Source organism: Protobothrops mucrosquamatus, unplaced genomic scaffold (genome assembly GCF_001527695.2).
Source record: "Protobothrops mucrosquamatus isolate PMUCROS unplaced genomic scaffold, P.Mucros_1.0 scaffold9, whole genome shotgun sequence".
Lineage (NCBI taxonomy): Eukaryota > Metazoa > Chordata > Lepidosauria > Squamata > Viperidae > Protobothrops > Protobothrops mucrosquamatus.
Genome location: NW_015386396.1, coordinates 661701 through 677586, shown reverse-complemented (window position 1 = coordinate 677586; position 15886 = coordinate 661701). Strand labels below are relative to the sequence as shown.

At 41.5% G+C, this 15886-nt stretch overlaps 1 protein-coding gene across 1 annotated transcript in view; it reads right to left on the bottom strand.

Moving 5' to 3' along the window:
- The window catches only part of LOC107282578 (ATP-binding cassette sub-family A member 10), a 76855-nt gene that overhangs the window by 20109 nt on the left and 40860 nt on the right, over positions 1-15886 (bottom strand). Inside the window, exons 23-27 of the mRNA XM_029283035.1 lie at positions 8951-9127; positions 5283-5402; positions 3983-4108; positions 2886-2957; positions 1568-1659 (exon numbers count right to left, since the gene is read on the bottom strand). Of these exons, the coding sequence (XP_029138868.1) occupies positions 1568-1659; positions 2886-2957; positions 3983-4108; positions 5283-5402; positions 8951-9127 (587 nt within the window). The remainder of the gene's footprint in view (positions 1-1567; positions 1660-2885; positions 2958-3982; positions 4109-5282; positions 5403-8950; positions 9128-15886) is intronic.

Sequence of the window (15886 nt, the reverse complement as noted above, 5' to 3'; positions counted from 1 at the left end):
ACCCTCTACGCCCAACCAGGTCTCAGTAATACCTGCCAGGTCCGCGCCCCCCTCCAGAATAAGATCCTGTATGAGGGGGGCCTTATTTACCACGGACCTGGCATTGCATAGCATCAGCCGAAGGTCCCGGGCCGGAGGGTCTGAGTCTCCCGGGAACCGAGTGGAGACCTGAGGACCGGAGCACCCACAAGCTTGTAAAAATATTATTTTTATGTAAAAATATTATTTTATTCATAATATGAATGAGGGGTATCATTTAGATTCTCCCCTCAAATCCTGCTATACTGTGTCATCAGGCCTGGGGATTTTTTTCTGGGATTGCATAAAACAAATGTACAAAATATTAGTAATTTTCTTAATTATTAATAAGTAATAGTCAATTAGTAATTTTCTTAATTATTAATAAGTAATAGTCAATTCTTATTTTAATTCTTCTGAGACTAGTGCTAAGATTGTACTTTTGCTGTGCATCTTTTGCCATATTAAGGGACTTGCGTGCTTCAATAACATCAGGAGCTATGCTGGTAATAATAATAACAATAACAATAACAATAACAACAACAATAATAATAAAGTTGGAAGGGACCTTGGAGGTCATCGAGTCCAACCCCCTGCTCAGGCAGGAAACCCTACACCATTTCGGACAAATGGCTGTCCAGTCTCTTCTTAAAGACTTCCAGTGTTGGAGCATTCACCGCTTCTGGAGGCAGGCTGTTCCACTGGTTAATTGTTCTAACTGTCAGGAAGTTTCTCCTTAGTTCTAGGTTGCTTCTCTCCTTGATTAGTTTCCATCCGTTGCTTCTTGTCCTGCCCTCAGGCACCTTGGAAAATAGCTTGACTCCCTCTTCTTTGTGGCAGCCCCTGAGATATTGGAACATAGCCATCATGTCCCCCCTCGTCCTTCTCTTCATTAAACTAGACGTACCCAATTCCAGCAACCGTTCCTTATATGTTTTAGCCTCCAGTCCCCTAATCATCTTTGTTGATATTCTCTGTTGATCTTCTCTTTCTAGAGTCTCAACATCTTTTTTACATCATGGTGACCAAAACTGAATGCAGTATTCCAAGTGTGGCCTTACCAAGGCATTGTAAAGTGATATTAACACTTCATGTGATCTTGATTCTATCCCTCTGTTAATGCAGCCAGCACTGTGTTGGGTTCAACCACACCAAACATGACTTTGTGGAGAGGTCAATGGATGGTCCAAACATAACTTAAAGTATGGTCCAAATACAAATTGTTATGATTGATTGCACAATCAATTTACCTTGGATTTGGCATTTTTATCCATCTATTGAATCTTCCCAAGGACTTGGGAGAGATAGTTGTTATAAGGAAATAGAAATAGAGTACAACCAGTAGCAAGATGATGGATTCAGTGATAGTAGAGATGGCTGTAGCATTAGAAAGCATGAAGGACAAGGTTAGGAAAGACTGTCATGTGGTTACTAAGAGTTGATTCCAACTTGATGGCATGTAATCAAACAATATTAATATAAGTGCTTTCATTCAACTAACACACACACATATAAAACACACTGTATGCATATTACAATATATACAAACCTAAAAATGGGATCTCTTCTCATAACAGTCTGGTCATATTTCATCACCAGATAACGCAGTAAAAACATGAGGATTATACCCTGCAAGTAGGGCTAAATAGAAGCAAAAATAGAAAATTACAATCATACATCCTGCAGTATAGTTATACAGATTATACAGAACAATGTTCTGATTGGTTCAGCAGGAATCAGAATAATCCTCAATTCACATTATGCTTCTGTCCAAACTATGGTTCTCTCCACCGGAATCATAAATTACAACTGTTTCATTAAAATGGCTTGGACGCAGTCACATGCAGCTTTTGAAATTAAGACATCAACATGCAAAGTTTTTAATTTACATTTTAGCACAATCGCAGAATCAAGCTTCTAAAGCAAATAGTTCAGCAATTTCATTGAGAAATGAAATAAATATAAAGGCATAATCAATGTAGCTTCACAATTCAGTGGTGAGTTTGGTTTTATATCCAGTTTGCTGGACTCAATACAGAATTAAAATCTTTTTGAGCACTGAAAGCATGTCCTGGGAAATCAAGTCCATTTCACCTCTCCATTGCTGTTGATCCTCTATAGAAGGTAAACAACAAGCAACGACCTACCCATGGAATCATTCTCCACAGATAGAGGGGACTATGTAGAAAATGACTTAGAAGTAATCACACTGATTGGCAAGAAGTTTATTGTGGGATCACGGCCTGATTGCTAAGTAAAAAGGAGTTTTGGAGCATCTGTTTGGAAGATGTTCTCCTTCTCTGTTGGCCATGGACATGAAAATGAAAGCAGTAAACGGAACTTGTTCCATTCTTCTCCAAACTCTGATCTCCAGGCTCCTCACAAGTTCATTCATTCTTTCAGATATAAGATATTCAGGCATATCACCTTCTCAGGAACAATAATAATTCTCATGATAATTCCCTGCAACTGTAGAAAGCAGATCTGCTTGCTATCACACACTGTACCAGTGGTGTCACTTAAAAGGTAGGCAGTATATAGTATTAATGACTGCCTTTGCTTGTGCCATGGCCATATACTGAGGTCTAGGCCAAAAGGCTCCACCTCCATCTCACATCAGTGCTATACATGTGGGTGGGTGGGTGTGTTTTGAGGGAACTCACAGTTGGAATTTTGTGGTTTGGGACAAGCCCTCACCCTAGCTCTCATGATGAATATTATTATTTTCCTCATGCCTCAGCACAGTTAAAGAAATAATGCAAAATCTATTCCCAATAATAGTTAAACAAAAACCATTCCATTGAAACTCTGTGTATATATGTGAACATGGCCCCCCAGTACTATAAATAAATACATTCAGTTCTCACCATGAAAGTAGATATAAAGAGCTGTGTCTGATTTGACGTATCACCTTCATCAATATAAAAGCCTCCCAGCAGCTATTAACAAAGCAGAAGGAATTTTAAAAAAAGGACAGTTACAGTATGTATTTTCCGCATTTCTATCTCATCCAAGCAAGGGCAGACTGCCTGAGCAAATTCTTAATTCTAAATCCCTGTGCTTTCCCGCACCCCATTCCCTTCTGAGCCCTTCCCTTCAGCAGCTGCCAATCAAATGAGGGGTGGGGCAGGGAGCAAGGTGGCTGTCTGGGAGCTCTGGAGTCTGAAGCCTCTCAGTAAACAGACTCAGCTGATTCCCAAAACCCAGGAAGAAAAGCAAAGAGTCTATGAGTTGAATAACTCAAGCAAAGGCAGAGAAAGGGGCAAGGAAAAGGAGGCAGCAGCTGGGAAAACCAGAGAGAGAAAGAGAGATAGAGAGAGGCATTGAATTCCTTCCCTCTGACCTAGTCTGAGGGAAAATGTCTTCCAGCTGTTTCCCTCGGACTGAGCCAAAATTTGGAAGAGGAGAAGAATCAAGAAGCCCAGCTGGGAATAAACAAGAAGAAAAAGGTTAAGACATTTTGTCCAAACAGAAATAGAAAACAAACTAAAAGAGAGAGAGAGGGGAAAAATGTTATATCAAAGGTGGAAAAATTCTGAAATGATTTATCTTGGTTTGATTTTTTTTTTTACATCTCAAAAACCTGTGATTTTAACAGGAGTGTATAGAATTTATATCCACTATACCATAAAAGCTATGATAGCTGAACCTATTTCTTGCTCACTACAAAAATGCATTTTATTAGTACTGAGCAGAGAAATTCTGATTTATTTTTCTACCACTCAGTCTGATCAAACAAAATTCACTTTGAAGGAAAAATGAATTTTAGTGAAATTCCCAGTTTTGGAATGTCACTGGGAAGAGGCAGCCCTGCCCTTGAGGAATTGTTGGTTCCTGGGAAAAATTCAGAGAACTTTTTTACCGAATTATTCCCTATACAAACTGGGTGGATGAAAAACTGCTTATGCTCAGCTCCAATTTTCATAAGAACAGGCTAAGAGATAATAAATAATATTGCACTTACAGTTGTAAAAGAAATTATAAAAGTCGTAACTAGAAACATAGGAACAAAAAAACATAACAGGTAGCTGATGTAGTGCTGTGTAATTGAAATTGTCAAGATATTTATTAAGAACAAAAGCAGCATGACCTAAAATGAAAGAAGAAAGTATTTTAATATTTTTTAACAAATGAAATCACTTTATCCATTTTTTTCTATAACCTCTGTCTTGACTTAATACATTATATGGTGATTTCAATTAAACTACCCTTTTACATTTGATCATTGCTATCCATGAAGCAGGGACTGCTTTTCTTCTCCTCATGTTCCCCTTCCTTCTTTTTGCTTTTATAATTAAACCTGCTGGGGAAAATGAGATTTACTAACCTTATTTTTTTCACCATTGAATAATACAAAATATTTCTAACTGAATCATGGTGGGATGCTCAAACAACTTAAGTAGATGAAACATGGCAATGAACAGTTACTCAGTTATCAAGTAATTTCCTGCTTAATTCCCACCCCCAACACAATTTACTTGCTGGTGTCAGCTCAGGGGTGCCAAGAACCAGAGGGAAGGCGCCCAATGGGACACCTTAAATTTCAGGAGCAACACTATCTTGCTCATTCTTGAACTTTATCTTCCTGAATGCCTCAGGTCTTTGATGTCAAACTTACAATGACATTAAGAGGCATGTATAGCCAATAAATGTAGTGCTAAGAGGAAAGCAAAACCCTCCCCCAAAGTAAGCCTTGCAGGTGAGATTGGATCAGGAAGTCAACTCTATAGGAACTATTGAAATTGGCTATAGTTACAGAATCTTCCAAGTCTGAGTGTGCTTTTTCTCCCCTCTTTCTTACACCCCAAGGAGACAGGGAGGGATCAGCCTGAGTCTCTTCTTAATACAGTCTCCCTTCCCAGAACTTAAAGAACACTTCTATCCTGCTGTCCTTGTTTGTGTAAGATTCCTACTGTTTGCTTTAAGGTTATTTCCCTGTCTATAACCAGCATGCAAAAGAGCAAAAATTCTGTCCCTCAAAACTAATCTGTCTCCGTAGGAAACAGCTGCTACACCTACATGCCGGGTACATGGTGGGAAGTAGCAACAGAATGGTGTAGTGCTTAGCCTTCTTTTAAAGCCCAGAAGCGCTTGAAGGACAGCTTCCATCTTCCAGTAAGTTCTCCTAACCAGAGCCTTTCTGGCCAGCAGTGTGACCACAGAGTCTTCCAGGTCACATAGTTGTCAACCAAGAATACATCAGGCTGCTTTCAACCATCCCTTGTTAAGAAGAGCCCCCTTGCATATGGATACATTGGCTATATACTTACTAAAATAGAGATGAGTGACCAAAAACTGGCAGCATGCTTTTTTTGGCGAAATACGAAGGCAATTATGTATAGGAATAAAACAATCGATATACTGTAGCCAAGGAAAAATGCCACCTGCTCAAAAGAAAGCTCTGTATTAACAATTGGCTAATATCTGACCAAGAAAGCAGAAATGTCTCCTTCATTCTAATAGCTTATAATAATGTTTTTTATTCTGTTCAATCATGTTTGATTCTTAGAGATCCCTACAGTGCTTTATCATTGCCTCCTTCTTAGGGCTGAGAGAAAGTGACTGACACAAGATCATCCAGCTGGCTCATGCTTAAAGCAGAACTAGAACTCAGGGTCTCCTAATTTCCAGCATGAATCACTACACCAAACTCTCTCTTTTATAATAATTTCATACAATGCTTTAAGTACAAGGAACCTATTTACCAAACTGACATAGCAAGTATTTTAGTTAGTGAATTTGAATGAAATTAACTTATTGTAAAGCAGTTTGTGACAATTTATGCAGATGAGTACATTGCAAAGCTTGGTCATCAATCCATACCCTTGAAAGAAAGAATGTCAAAATCTTTGCATTGTGAAGGCTAAGAACAGTAGCAAAGTAAAAAAGTGATCTTAGGAAATGCTACTGTAAATTAAAGGTCCATTAATCTATACTATTTTTAATCAATGTATTTCCCTTTTTTTCTGTAAAAGCTATCCCCAATGCCTGGCAATATTTTTGCAATATTTTATATTCCCTACTCTTTTTTCCTCATTATATGAGATGGATCGGTAGGAATGATGTAATATATGTTCGCCAATTCAATTTACTTTTGCTTTCCTCACAGGTAATCCTCAACATATGATCACCCATTTAACAATGGCCTCAGAAAAAGTGACTTATGATCCACCCTCAAAGTTACAACCTTCACCCCACCCCACCCCACAGTCATATGACTGCAATTTGGATGCTTGACAATCAACTCATATTTACAGTGATTGCATATCCTGCAGTCACATGAGTATGAGTAAGCAAAGTCAATTAATTAAGTCAATTACAAGCAGATTTACTTAATGAGAATGTGATTCATTTAACGGCCATGGTAAAAGGCTTGTAAAATTGGGTCCTGTCATGTGATGTCTCTCTTAACGATTACATTGCTTAGCAGCCAAAATGGTTGCTGTCCTGATTGTAATCGTAAGTTGAGGACTACTTATATTTGTTCTTATCTTTCTTGCTGGTGGTAGGCAGTTTGAGTAAGGTTATGGCAATGTGTCTAAATAAACCCCCCTACAAACCCCACTGGCCATTTAACCACAACTGTCTTCTAAAGGTGATGAATGGGGGCAAAGTTCCTCTCTCAGTTTACTGCCAGTTTATTGCTAGTTCATTGTTGGGGAGTGGCTTTTTCAGACAGTTGATGATCAAAGACATATTCCTGCCATTCAAGGTCTATAGAAGGACTTACAAGTAGTCCTCAATGTACAACCGCAACTGAGTCTAAATTTCTGTTGCTAAGTGAAACATTTGTTAAATGAACTTTGCCCCATTTTATGACCTTTCTTGCCAGAGTTGTTAAAATAATAATAATAATAATAATAATAATAATAATAATAATAATAATAATAATAATAATAATAATAATAATAATAATAATAATAATAATAGTTGGAAGGGACCTTGGAGGTCATCAAGTCCAACCCCCTGCTCAGGCAAATAACCCTATACCATTTCGGACAAATAGCTGTCCAGTTTCTTCTTAAAAACTTCCAGTGTTGGAGCATTCACCGCTTCTGGAGGCAGGTTGTTCCACTGGCTAATTGTTCTAACTGTCAGGAAGGTTCTCCTTAGTTCTAAGTTGCTTCTCTCCTTGATCAGTTTCCATCCGTTGCTTCTCGTCCTGCCTTCAGGCACTTTGGAAAATAGCTTGACTCCCTCTTCTTTGTGGCAGCCCCTGAGATATTGGAACACTGCTATCATGTCCCCCCTCATCCTTCTCTTTGTTAAACTAGACGTACCCAATTCCAGCAACCGTTTCTTATATGTTTTAACCTCCAGTCCCCTAATCATCTTTGTTGCTCTTCTCTGTACTCTTTCTAGAGTCTCAATATCTTTTTTACATCGTGGTGACCAAAACTGGATGCAGTATTCCAAGTGTGGCCTTACCAAGACATTGTAAAGTGGTATTAATACTTCGCATGATCTTGATTCTATCCCTCTGTTAATGCAGCCCAGCACTGTGTTGGCTTTTTTGGCAGCTGCAGCACACTGCTGGCTCATATTTAAGTGATTGTCCACTAGGACTCCGAGATCCCTCTCACAGTTACTACTATTGAGCAAGGTACCCCTTATACTGTACCTGTACATGTAGATAGCACCCAGTGTTTAAGTGTGTCCAGATCCTCCTGTATCTTAAGCCTATCTTCTGGAGTGTTGGCTATTCCTACCAGCTTGGTTTCGTCTGCAAATTTGATGAGTTCCCCATCTATCCCCTCATCCAAATCGTTGATGAAGATGTTGAAGAGCACTGGGCCCAGAACAGAGCTCTGGGGCACCCCACTACACACTTCCCTCCATGTAGATGCGGTTCCATTGAGGACCATACGCTGAGTACGGCCGGTCAGCCAGCTACGGATCCATCTGGTGGTGATCTCCTTTGTCAAATGCCTTACTGAAGTCCAAGTAAATTATATCCAGCATTCCTCTGGTCCACTAATTTTGTCACTTGGTCAAAGAATGCAATAAGATTTGTCTGGCATGATCTGTTTTTGACAAATCCGTGTTGGCTTTTAGTAATGACTTTGTTTGCCTCTAGGTGTTCGCTGATTCGTTGTTTGATTATCTTTTCCAGAATCTTCCCAGGTATTGAGGTCAGGCTGATAGGTCTGTAATTTCCTGGATCCATTTTTTTTCCTATTTTGAAGATGGGAACTACATCAGCTCTTTTCTAGTCCTCTGGTAGTTCCCCAGTGCTCCAGGATCTTTGAAAAATATAGTTCAGTGGCTCTGAGATCACATTTGCCAGTTCCTTGAGAACCTTGGGGTGTAATCCGTCTGGTCCTGGTGATTTGAACTTGTCTAGGTTGGACAAGTGCTCACTTATCATTTTCTTGCCTATCTTAACTTGTGTTTCTATTCTGTTTTTTATGGCACTATTTTTGATAGGTTGGTCTGTTTTTTTCCCTTTGTGTAAAGACAGATGGGAAAAATGAGTTAAATAGTACTGCTTTCTCCCTGTTGCTTATCACCTTCTTGCCATTTTCCCCCACTAATGGACCAATCGTTTCCTTCACTTTATTGCAGTTATTAAGTTAGTGTCAGAGTTGTTAAGTGAATCTGGCTTCCCCATTGACTTTGCTTGTCAGGAGGTTGCAAAAGGCAATCACATGACCCCGAGACACTGCAACCGTCATAAATATGAATCAGTTGCCAAGTATCTGAATTTTGATCATGTAACCATGCTGCAAAGTCGTAAGTGTGAAAAATGGTCATAAGTCACTTTTTTCAGTGCTGTTGTAACCTTGAACGGTCGCTAAATGAGCTGTTGTAAGTTGAGGACTACCTGTATTCTGATTATTATAAAAATGTAGACATGAATGCTTGTCATTAAAAATTATAAATGTAAACCTGAGAGAAAATCACATGTTAAAAATGAATGAAATTCAATTACCAAGCAGGAAGTCAATCTGGGTATAAAGTGAGCGCTTGTAACTCCTATTTTTAAAAACCACGGCCAAAGAACTAAAAGAAGTAGAAGGCAATGCAGGGGCATATCCACCAGAGCTTGTCCACACCAGTAGGCAGAAGGAAAAAGTCCTGCGATTCGCAGCTGGGAACGAGTTCTTATCTAGTAAAAAAGGGAATAAAAATACCAAATAATGACTAAACTATTTAATTAAAGGATTGCATAAATTCAATTCAAGAAGATGACAGAGATAAATAGAATATACTTTTTACTTCCCTCACAGAACTTTCATCAGTATATTAATATATCATAACAAAGCCTAACAGCCTTTCATGGCCAACCAGCCTAGTCTGAATGCCCTTCCTCTCTCTCTGGTTCCTTCCTATTTACAAATATTATCATACCAAGACACTTGGTTACTTATATTCATTGTTTAATATTTTAGCAGAAAAGTTAAATTTTCTATTCTATTCTATTATTTAAATTTATATACCGCCCTATCTCCCTTACGGGACTCAGGGCGGTGAACAGGCAATAATAAAAATCACAGCAAATATTACATAAAAGCCTGCTCTAAAATATAAAACCCCTAACAAAACCCAATCAAAACTACGCCAGGCCGGCCGCATGGAACAGATGAGTTTTCAGGGCTCGGCGAAAGAGGCGCAGGTCCGCAATTGTACGTAGGTCGGCGGGCAGGTCATTCCAGAGGGCAGGAGCTGCCACAGAGAAGGCTCTCCCCCTGGGGGTCGCCAGCCGGCATTGGCTGGCCGACAGTACCCTAAGAAGGCCCTCTCTGTGGGAGCGGACTGGTCGAAGGGAGATATTTGGTAGGAGGCGGTCTTGCAAATACCTAGGTCCATTGCCATGGGGCGCTTTAAAAGTTGTTACTAACACCTTGAAGCGCACCCGGAAGGCCACCGGCAGTCAGTGCAGCTCGCACAGGAGAGGTGTTACATGGGAGCATCTAGAGGCCCCCAAAATCCCCCGCGCAGCCGCATTCTGAACTAGCTGGAGCCTCCAGGTGCACCTCAAGGGGAGCCCCATGTAGAGAGCATTGCAATAGTCCAGGCGGGAAACAACGAGGGCTTGAGTGACCGTGCGTAGGGCGTCCCGATCCAGAAATTTTGTCCTAAATCTAGTAAACGTCGCTCTTATTTAGGACAAACCCCCCCCAAAAGGCTTACATGACTCCTAGAAGGTAACTTTTTTCTAGATATAATCTCAGCCTGTGTGAAATGCATTGAATCCTTAATTAATCATCATCAACAGCAACAGCACCAAAACTCTTTTAAGACATGGGTTCAAACTCGATCTCATCACGTGACATATCGTGACATTTTTTGCCTTTGTGGAGCCGGGGTGGGCATGGCCTGCACGTGACGTACTCGGCCCAGGGGCCGCCAATTTGACACCCCTGTCTTAAGAGACAAACTGGTTGCGCTGTGTAGGTTCCCTTCAGACCTTTACTTTGGATCTGGATGGATTTCCAAACAAGTATAATTTGCATGTCAACTCTGCAATGAACCTGGCTGAAGCCATCTTGCTTGTTTTCAGTTGCCACAAGAATGTGGGAGGAATAGGGAGATTTATGCTAGTCTAAACAATTCTCTGTCCTGTGGGAACCAAGATCATTCCTGTTCATTAGACTAGGGTCTGAGCATTATGTTAGAAAGCCCACCAAACTATTCTTTTGGGAAACGCAGTTGATTGCATAGTTTCTGGGGAGGGAAGTTAACTTTGTCATAATGTAACTTTTTGGAGGAAACTTTAGTCTTGGTTTCTGTGATGATCTAGGGCACAGCACAGAGGCAATGCAGACAGCTGGCAATTCAAACAGTTCTTTTATTGCTCCAAATTTTCCCCAAATGCTCTCAAGTTTGCTGGCAAGCCTCCAACAAAATAACACACAAACCCCTTCAGCTGACTCTGGCTGAAAATAGGTTCAAATACAGTCTGATTAGCATAAGAAAGTATTCAAGGCTATAGAGATAACAAGGAAGAAAACATAAACTTAACAAGTCTGTTTGAATCCTAGCTTGCCTGAGCAGTTTCCAAAAGGGAGAATCTGAAATATAGTCCGATAGTCAACGTTTCCAGGTTTCCAAACAGAAGCAACAATATACACCACTCCAAAGAATCAGCATTTGTTCCCAACAAATGCTTCATCCCACAGTGTCTCCTTAAATCTCAATCCCCAGGTGTGCCTTGTGGAATGGGGCAGAACGCTCTCCTTTTGAGTAATTGAATCTGCCTGCATTGTTCCCTCTTCTCTCCACTCTCCGTGCTCTAGGATCAGGTGGGGGTGGGCCTTGTTCATCGCCTGAACTCTGTCTCCCCTGTTCCAATCCTGAAGAGCCCTGGCTTGCCTCAGCCTGCTCTTCCCCACAGTCCTCTGAAGCCACAGACACCTCTCCCTCGGCCTCCATAGGATCCTGTTCCAGCTCCATTTCCTCCTCAGATTCAGGCTCAGATGGAGGCATGACATTTTCACTTTTGACCGTGCCAATACTTTGTAGTCAATAAACATTAGAGGAAAACTCAAGCCTCGGAGTTCTGTTTTAGTTGGCCTCATCTATCGGAACCATTACATTAAACCAAGACTCGTTGAATCTTTAATATTCAGGGTTCTGAGGTCCAGTCCCCTACTTAACACCTGTAGGAGGATGTCAAAGAGTCAGGGAAAAATCTGAGATGGAGAAGAGAGGAGAGGTGTTCTCTAGCCTCAGTGTGACATCCGCTGCCGGAACATAGGCTACCGCCCAGGTAGAGAGTGGGACTCCTGCCACTGTCGCACAGCCAAAGGTCTGGGTAATCCCGTCGGAGGATCAGGGGCAATCGGAGGGAATCTTGATCCTGGGGGAACTTGGTCAACCAGAAACCATCTCTCAGTGATGGAGCACCCCTAAAGCTGCTGAGGTAGACTTCTCACTGATTTTGTCCCATGGCCTTCGTTCACATGTGCTGAGAAAGGTGAAGCAGCCAGCTGGTTGGGATGAATCGGGAGAGTGGAAGTACCTGACTGCCCTTCACAGCCGCTCTGTTGAGAGTCAGAGAGAAGTTTGACCAACTTGAAGTGGGAGAAGTAGAGCCAATTGCTCGCCATCTGATCTCTGGTGGACAAGACCGCAGAAGCTCTCTAACACTCCCCCCTCCCCAGCAAATTCCAAGCCCAGTTGTAATGGCTCATGCTGCTTCACCACTACCCTGGTCAATCTCGGCATCAAGTCCTGTATGCTGGTGTAGTCCTGAAAGAGTTTGGCGCCCTGCAAGCCCGGGAGCCCAGCCGAGAGGGTTTCACAATGTGGTTCCCCCACAACTTCAGCACTAGTGACTAGGCATCCAGCAAGCCTACTGGGGACAACGGCTTGTAGATCCATCTCCTATCAAACCCACATTTGATGGAGACTCTGAGAAGCTGTCTTTCTTCCTGAAGCAGGTGTGGGCTCACCTGAACTGCTACACTCATGCTTACCCCAACAGAGTCAGGATGGTTGATGCCATAGCAGCAAACCTAGAGGGGGAAGTCGCCAAGTGGGTGACCACCCTACATGATGAACAGGCGTCAGAATTGTGGAACATCAACCTGTTCATGGGTGAGCGGAGAGCCAGGTTTGAAGATGAGTCCCAAGCCCTGCAAGCCAAGAAGGATATCCATGATCTGAAGCACAGAGGAAGACCAGCTAAAGATTACGTCCAAGAGTTTCAGAAGGTGGCTGGCAAGCTCAGACAGTGGCCAGAGTGCTCACTAATCTGCCACTTCAGAGCGGGGCTAGACTGTGATTTGTTCCAGGCGTGCACCTACCAAGGAGTTCCTGATCAACTCCGTGAATGGTAACGCATGGCTATAAACCTGGACATCGAACTGGACTGCCACCCAAGGCCTGCCACCTCTGAGTTCAGACCGCGGCGGGTCCAGTATAGGTGACAAGTGGCCTGACATCCCCAAGCTATTGCAGCCATCGGTTGCCTTCGGGCGCCAGCAGGAACCCTAATCAAGTGCTTCAGGTGTGGCCAATTAGGACACCGAGATGCTGATTATCTGGTCCCATTTCCCCAAACCAAGAGTGCACCTGCCGCCACCGCAAAACCAAAGACGAAGCCTCATTCTGTGCAAGAAAAGTCAAATTGGGCCAGCCAAGAGCAAGCTGTCTGGGTCACTTCTCCACCCCAGGAAAAAGTGGAAACTCTGCCGGAATGACTCCCGATGCCAGCACCGTATGACAGTGATGATGAGGGGGAAAATGACCCAATGGTGAGTCAACCCATCCCGCCTTTTAACATTTCTGTGAAAATCATAGTACCCAAGACAGAAGCCCAAATGGACTTAAGTGTCTTAATCAACTCGGGTTGTACCATATGCACAATCAACCTCTCTACAGTGCTAAAGCTAGGAGTTCGTGCTAAACTACTGCCCCTAACCATGAGGTTTGAACAGGCAGACGGGTCTCTCATCAGGGGAGCTCCTGCCATGCACCTAACTGAGCCATTGCATTTGGAAATGGAGGAGCACTGGGAAATCATCTTCATAGTGGTCCCAAAAATGACAGGCCATCATTCTTGGATTAGCTTGGCTTGATAAATGTTGCCCCTGGATTTGATGGGAAGATGGAGTGAGGACATTAAGATTAGCGAGGGGACCCCTCCTTCCTACCACACTCAGTGGAGTGCGAGGAGTGGTCGCTACTGAAGACCAAGGACAGCCACTTGAGCTATTGAGAACTGCCATAGAGCCCATTCCAGGGACCCAACTTATACCAAGTGAGTACTGAGATTTAGGGGAAGCTTCCAGTAAAAAGGAATGTGACATCCTTCCCCCCCCCCCGGGCAACTGACTGTGCAATTGAAATCCTACCGGGAGCCAAACTCTCAAAGCCAAATATGTAGTCATTGACGCCCAGAGAGTTAAAAGAACTGAGGGAGTACATTGACTAGAATCTAGCCAGAGGTTTCATCCAATTCGCAAAGCCACGCATGGCTGCCCCCAATCTGTTTAAGAAAAAAACAGATGGATCACTGATATTGTGTGTTGATTTTAAAGGGTTAAATGCGGTCATGGAAAATATGTACTCCCTCCCCTTGATGAAGGACATGTTGGCCCATTTGGCGAAGGGGAAGTTTTTCACAAAATTGGACCTAAGAGAGGTTTATTACCAGGTGCGAATTAAAGAGAGGGAAGAATGGAAAACAGCTTTCAATAGTCCTCTAGGAAGCTTTCAGTTCAAAGTTATGCCATTTGGCCTCCAAAGGGCCCCTGCCGTGTTCATGCAATTGATCAATCAAGTGTTGCATGATCACCTATATAAAGGAGTCCTAGTCTATCTTGATGACATCCTTATTTACACTGAAACCATGGTAGAGCATGTAAGATTAGTGCACTAAGTGCTCAGAAAATTACTGAAAGCAAAACTTTATGCTAAACTCTCTAAATGTGAATTCCATCGAACATGTCTCTACTACCCTGGGTACAGTATATCCAGCGAAGGGGTAGAGATGGACCCAGCCAACATGTTCTTAGAGGAAAACTCTAGGAATTCTGTTTCAATTGGTCTCATATATCGGAACCATGACATTGTACTGAGAGGAAGAGGAGGATGGAAGACGAAAACTATATATTCACACAGATTATGACATTAATGTTGGTTTTATCAGTGAAATGACCTTTCTGGATAAACTAACTTGTTCCTTTAATACAGTTTTAGATATAAGCTCGTTTTTATTGTCTTAAGTCTTCTAAAATCTTGTTACAACAATTATATCTTTTCTTTTTGCATTGGGCATTGTTTCTCAATATAAGGTCTAATTTCTTTCAGTGATGCATCACTCTTTAATGTAATAGTCATAGTATAAAAGGGCAAAGGATATGTGCAGCAAAAGCTACACACTTGCCTCAAATATCAGGTTGCATGTATGTAATGATGTTATTGGCATGATGATGTCACTGTTTGCGTGTCATCAATTTGTCATCATCATAGTATGATAATGAAACTCTAAAAGAGCATCCTTTCAGAAATACATATGGCTTCTACTCTTCAAATGTTCTGAAAGTCTTTTAAGGCCAGACTCTCTTCCCATGCCTTGTATTTTGGCACTCCTCATTATTTTCCCCAGGTGTTATATATGTAGTTTTATCTTTTGAAATTAGCAGGATCTGTAAGATTGTCTGGGACACTACTCATCCTCTTCAGGACCTGTTTTCCTTGTTACCTTCTGGGAGGAGGCTCTGTGGTATCTGAAGCAGAACATCCAGATTCAGCCATAGTTTCATTCCATACAGCATTAACCTTGCTAACTCTCAAGCTTCCTCCTTCCATTATATATTCAAGATGGACAGGGTTTAATATTTATTTGTTATGTATATGTAGGGGTGTGGGTCTTTATATAGTATGTTTAGGTGTGTGTCATGTATGTGTTCATTTTCAGAGTGGGCAACTAAATTTCATTTTTGATGTGTGCCGATGTGCCCACAGTAAAAAATGACAATAAAGGTTATCTTATCTTATCTTATGTATTATTTTAAATATTAATTATGTATTATTTTAAATATTGTAAGCTGCCCAATTGTTTTATTTTGTTTTGTTTTTGTAGTTTAGGCAACCTTGAAATCCAATCAATCAATTTTTAAAAAAAATATATATTTGTATTTTTGGGGGATAGCATCAGCACAAAGTCAAGATAACTGCAATTATTTTTTAAAAGCCATAGCTATAATGAGAAATGAGTAGAGAGCTGCACAACTTGGTCTCCGCAATGACTGAGATGTTTCAATCGTTTGATGTTAAATTTCAAAATAGATGTGATCAAGTGATGCAACAACAACAGGACTTATTACAACAACAAGATTTACCACAGAAACAGGAGGATTTTTGTTTGAATGCTACAATTGCTTCTCAAGATCTGGTTGAACAAGTGGATGCGGTG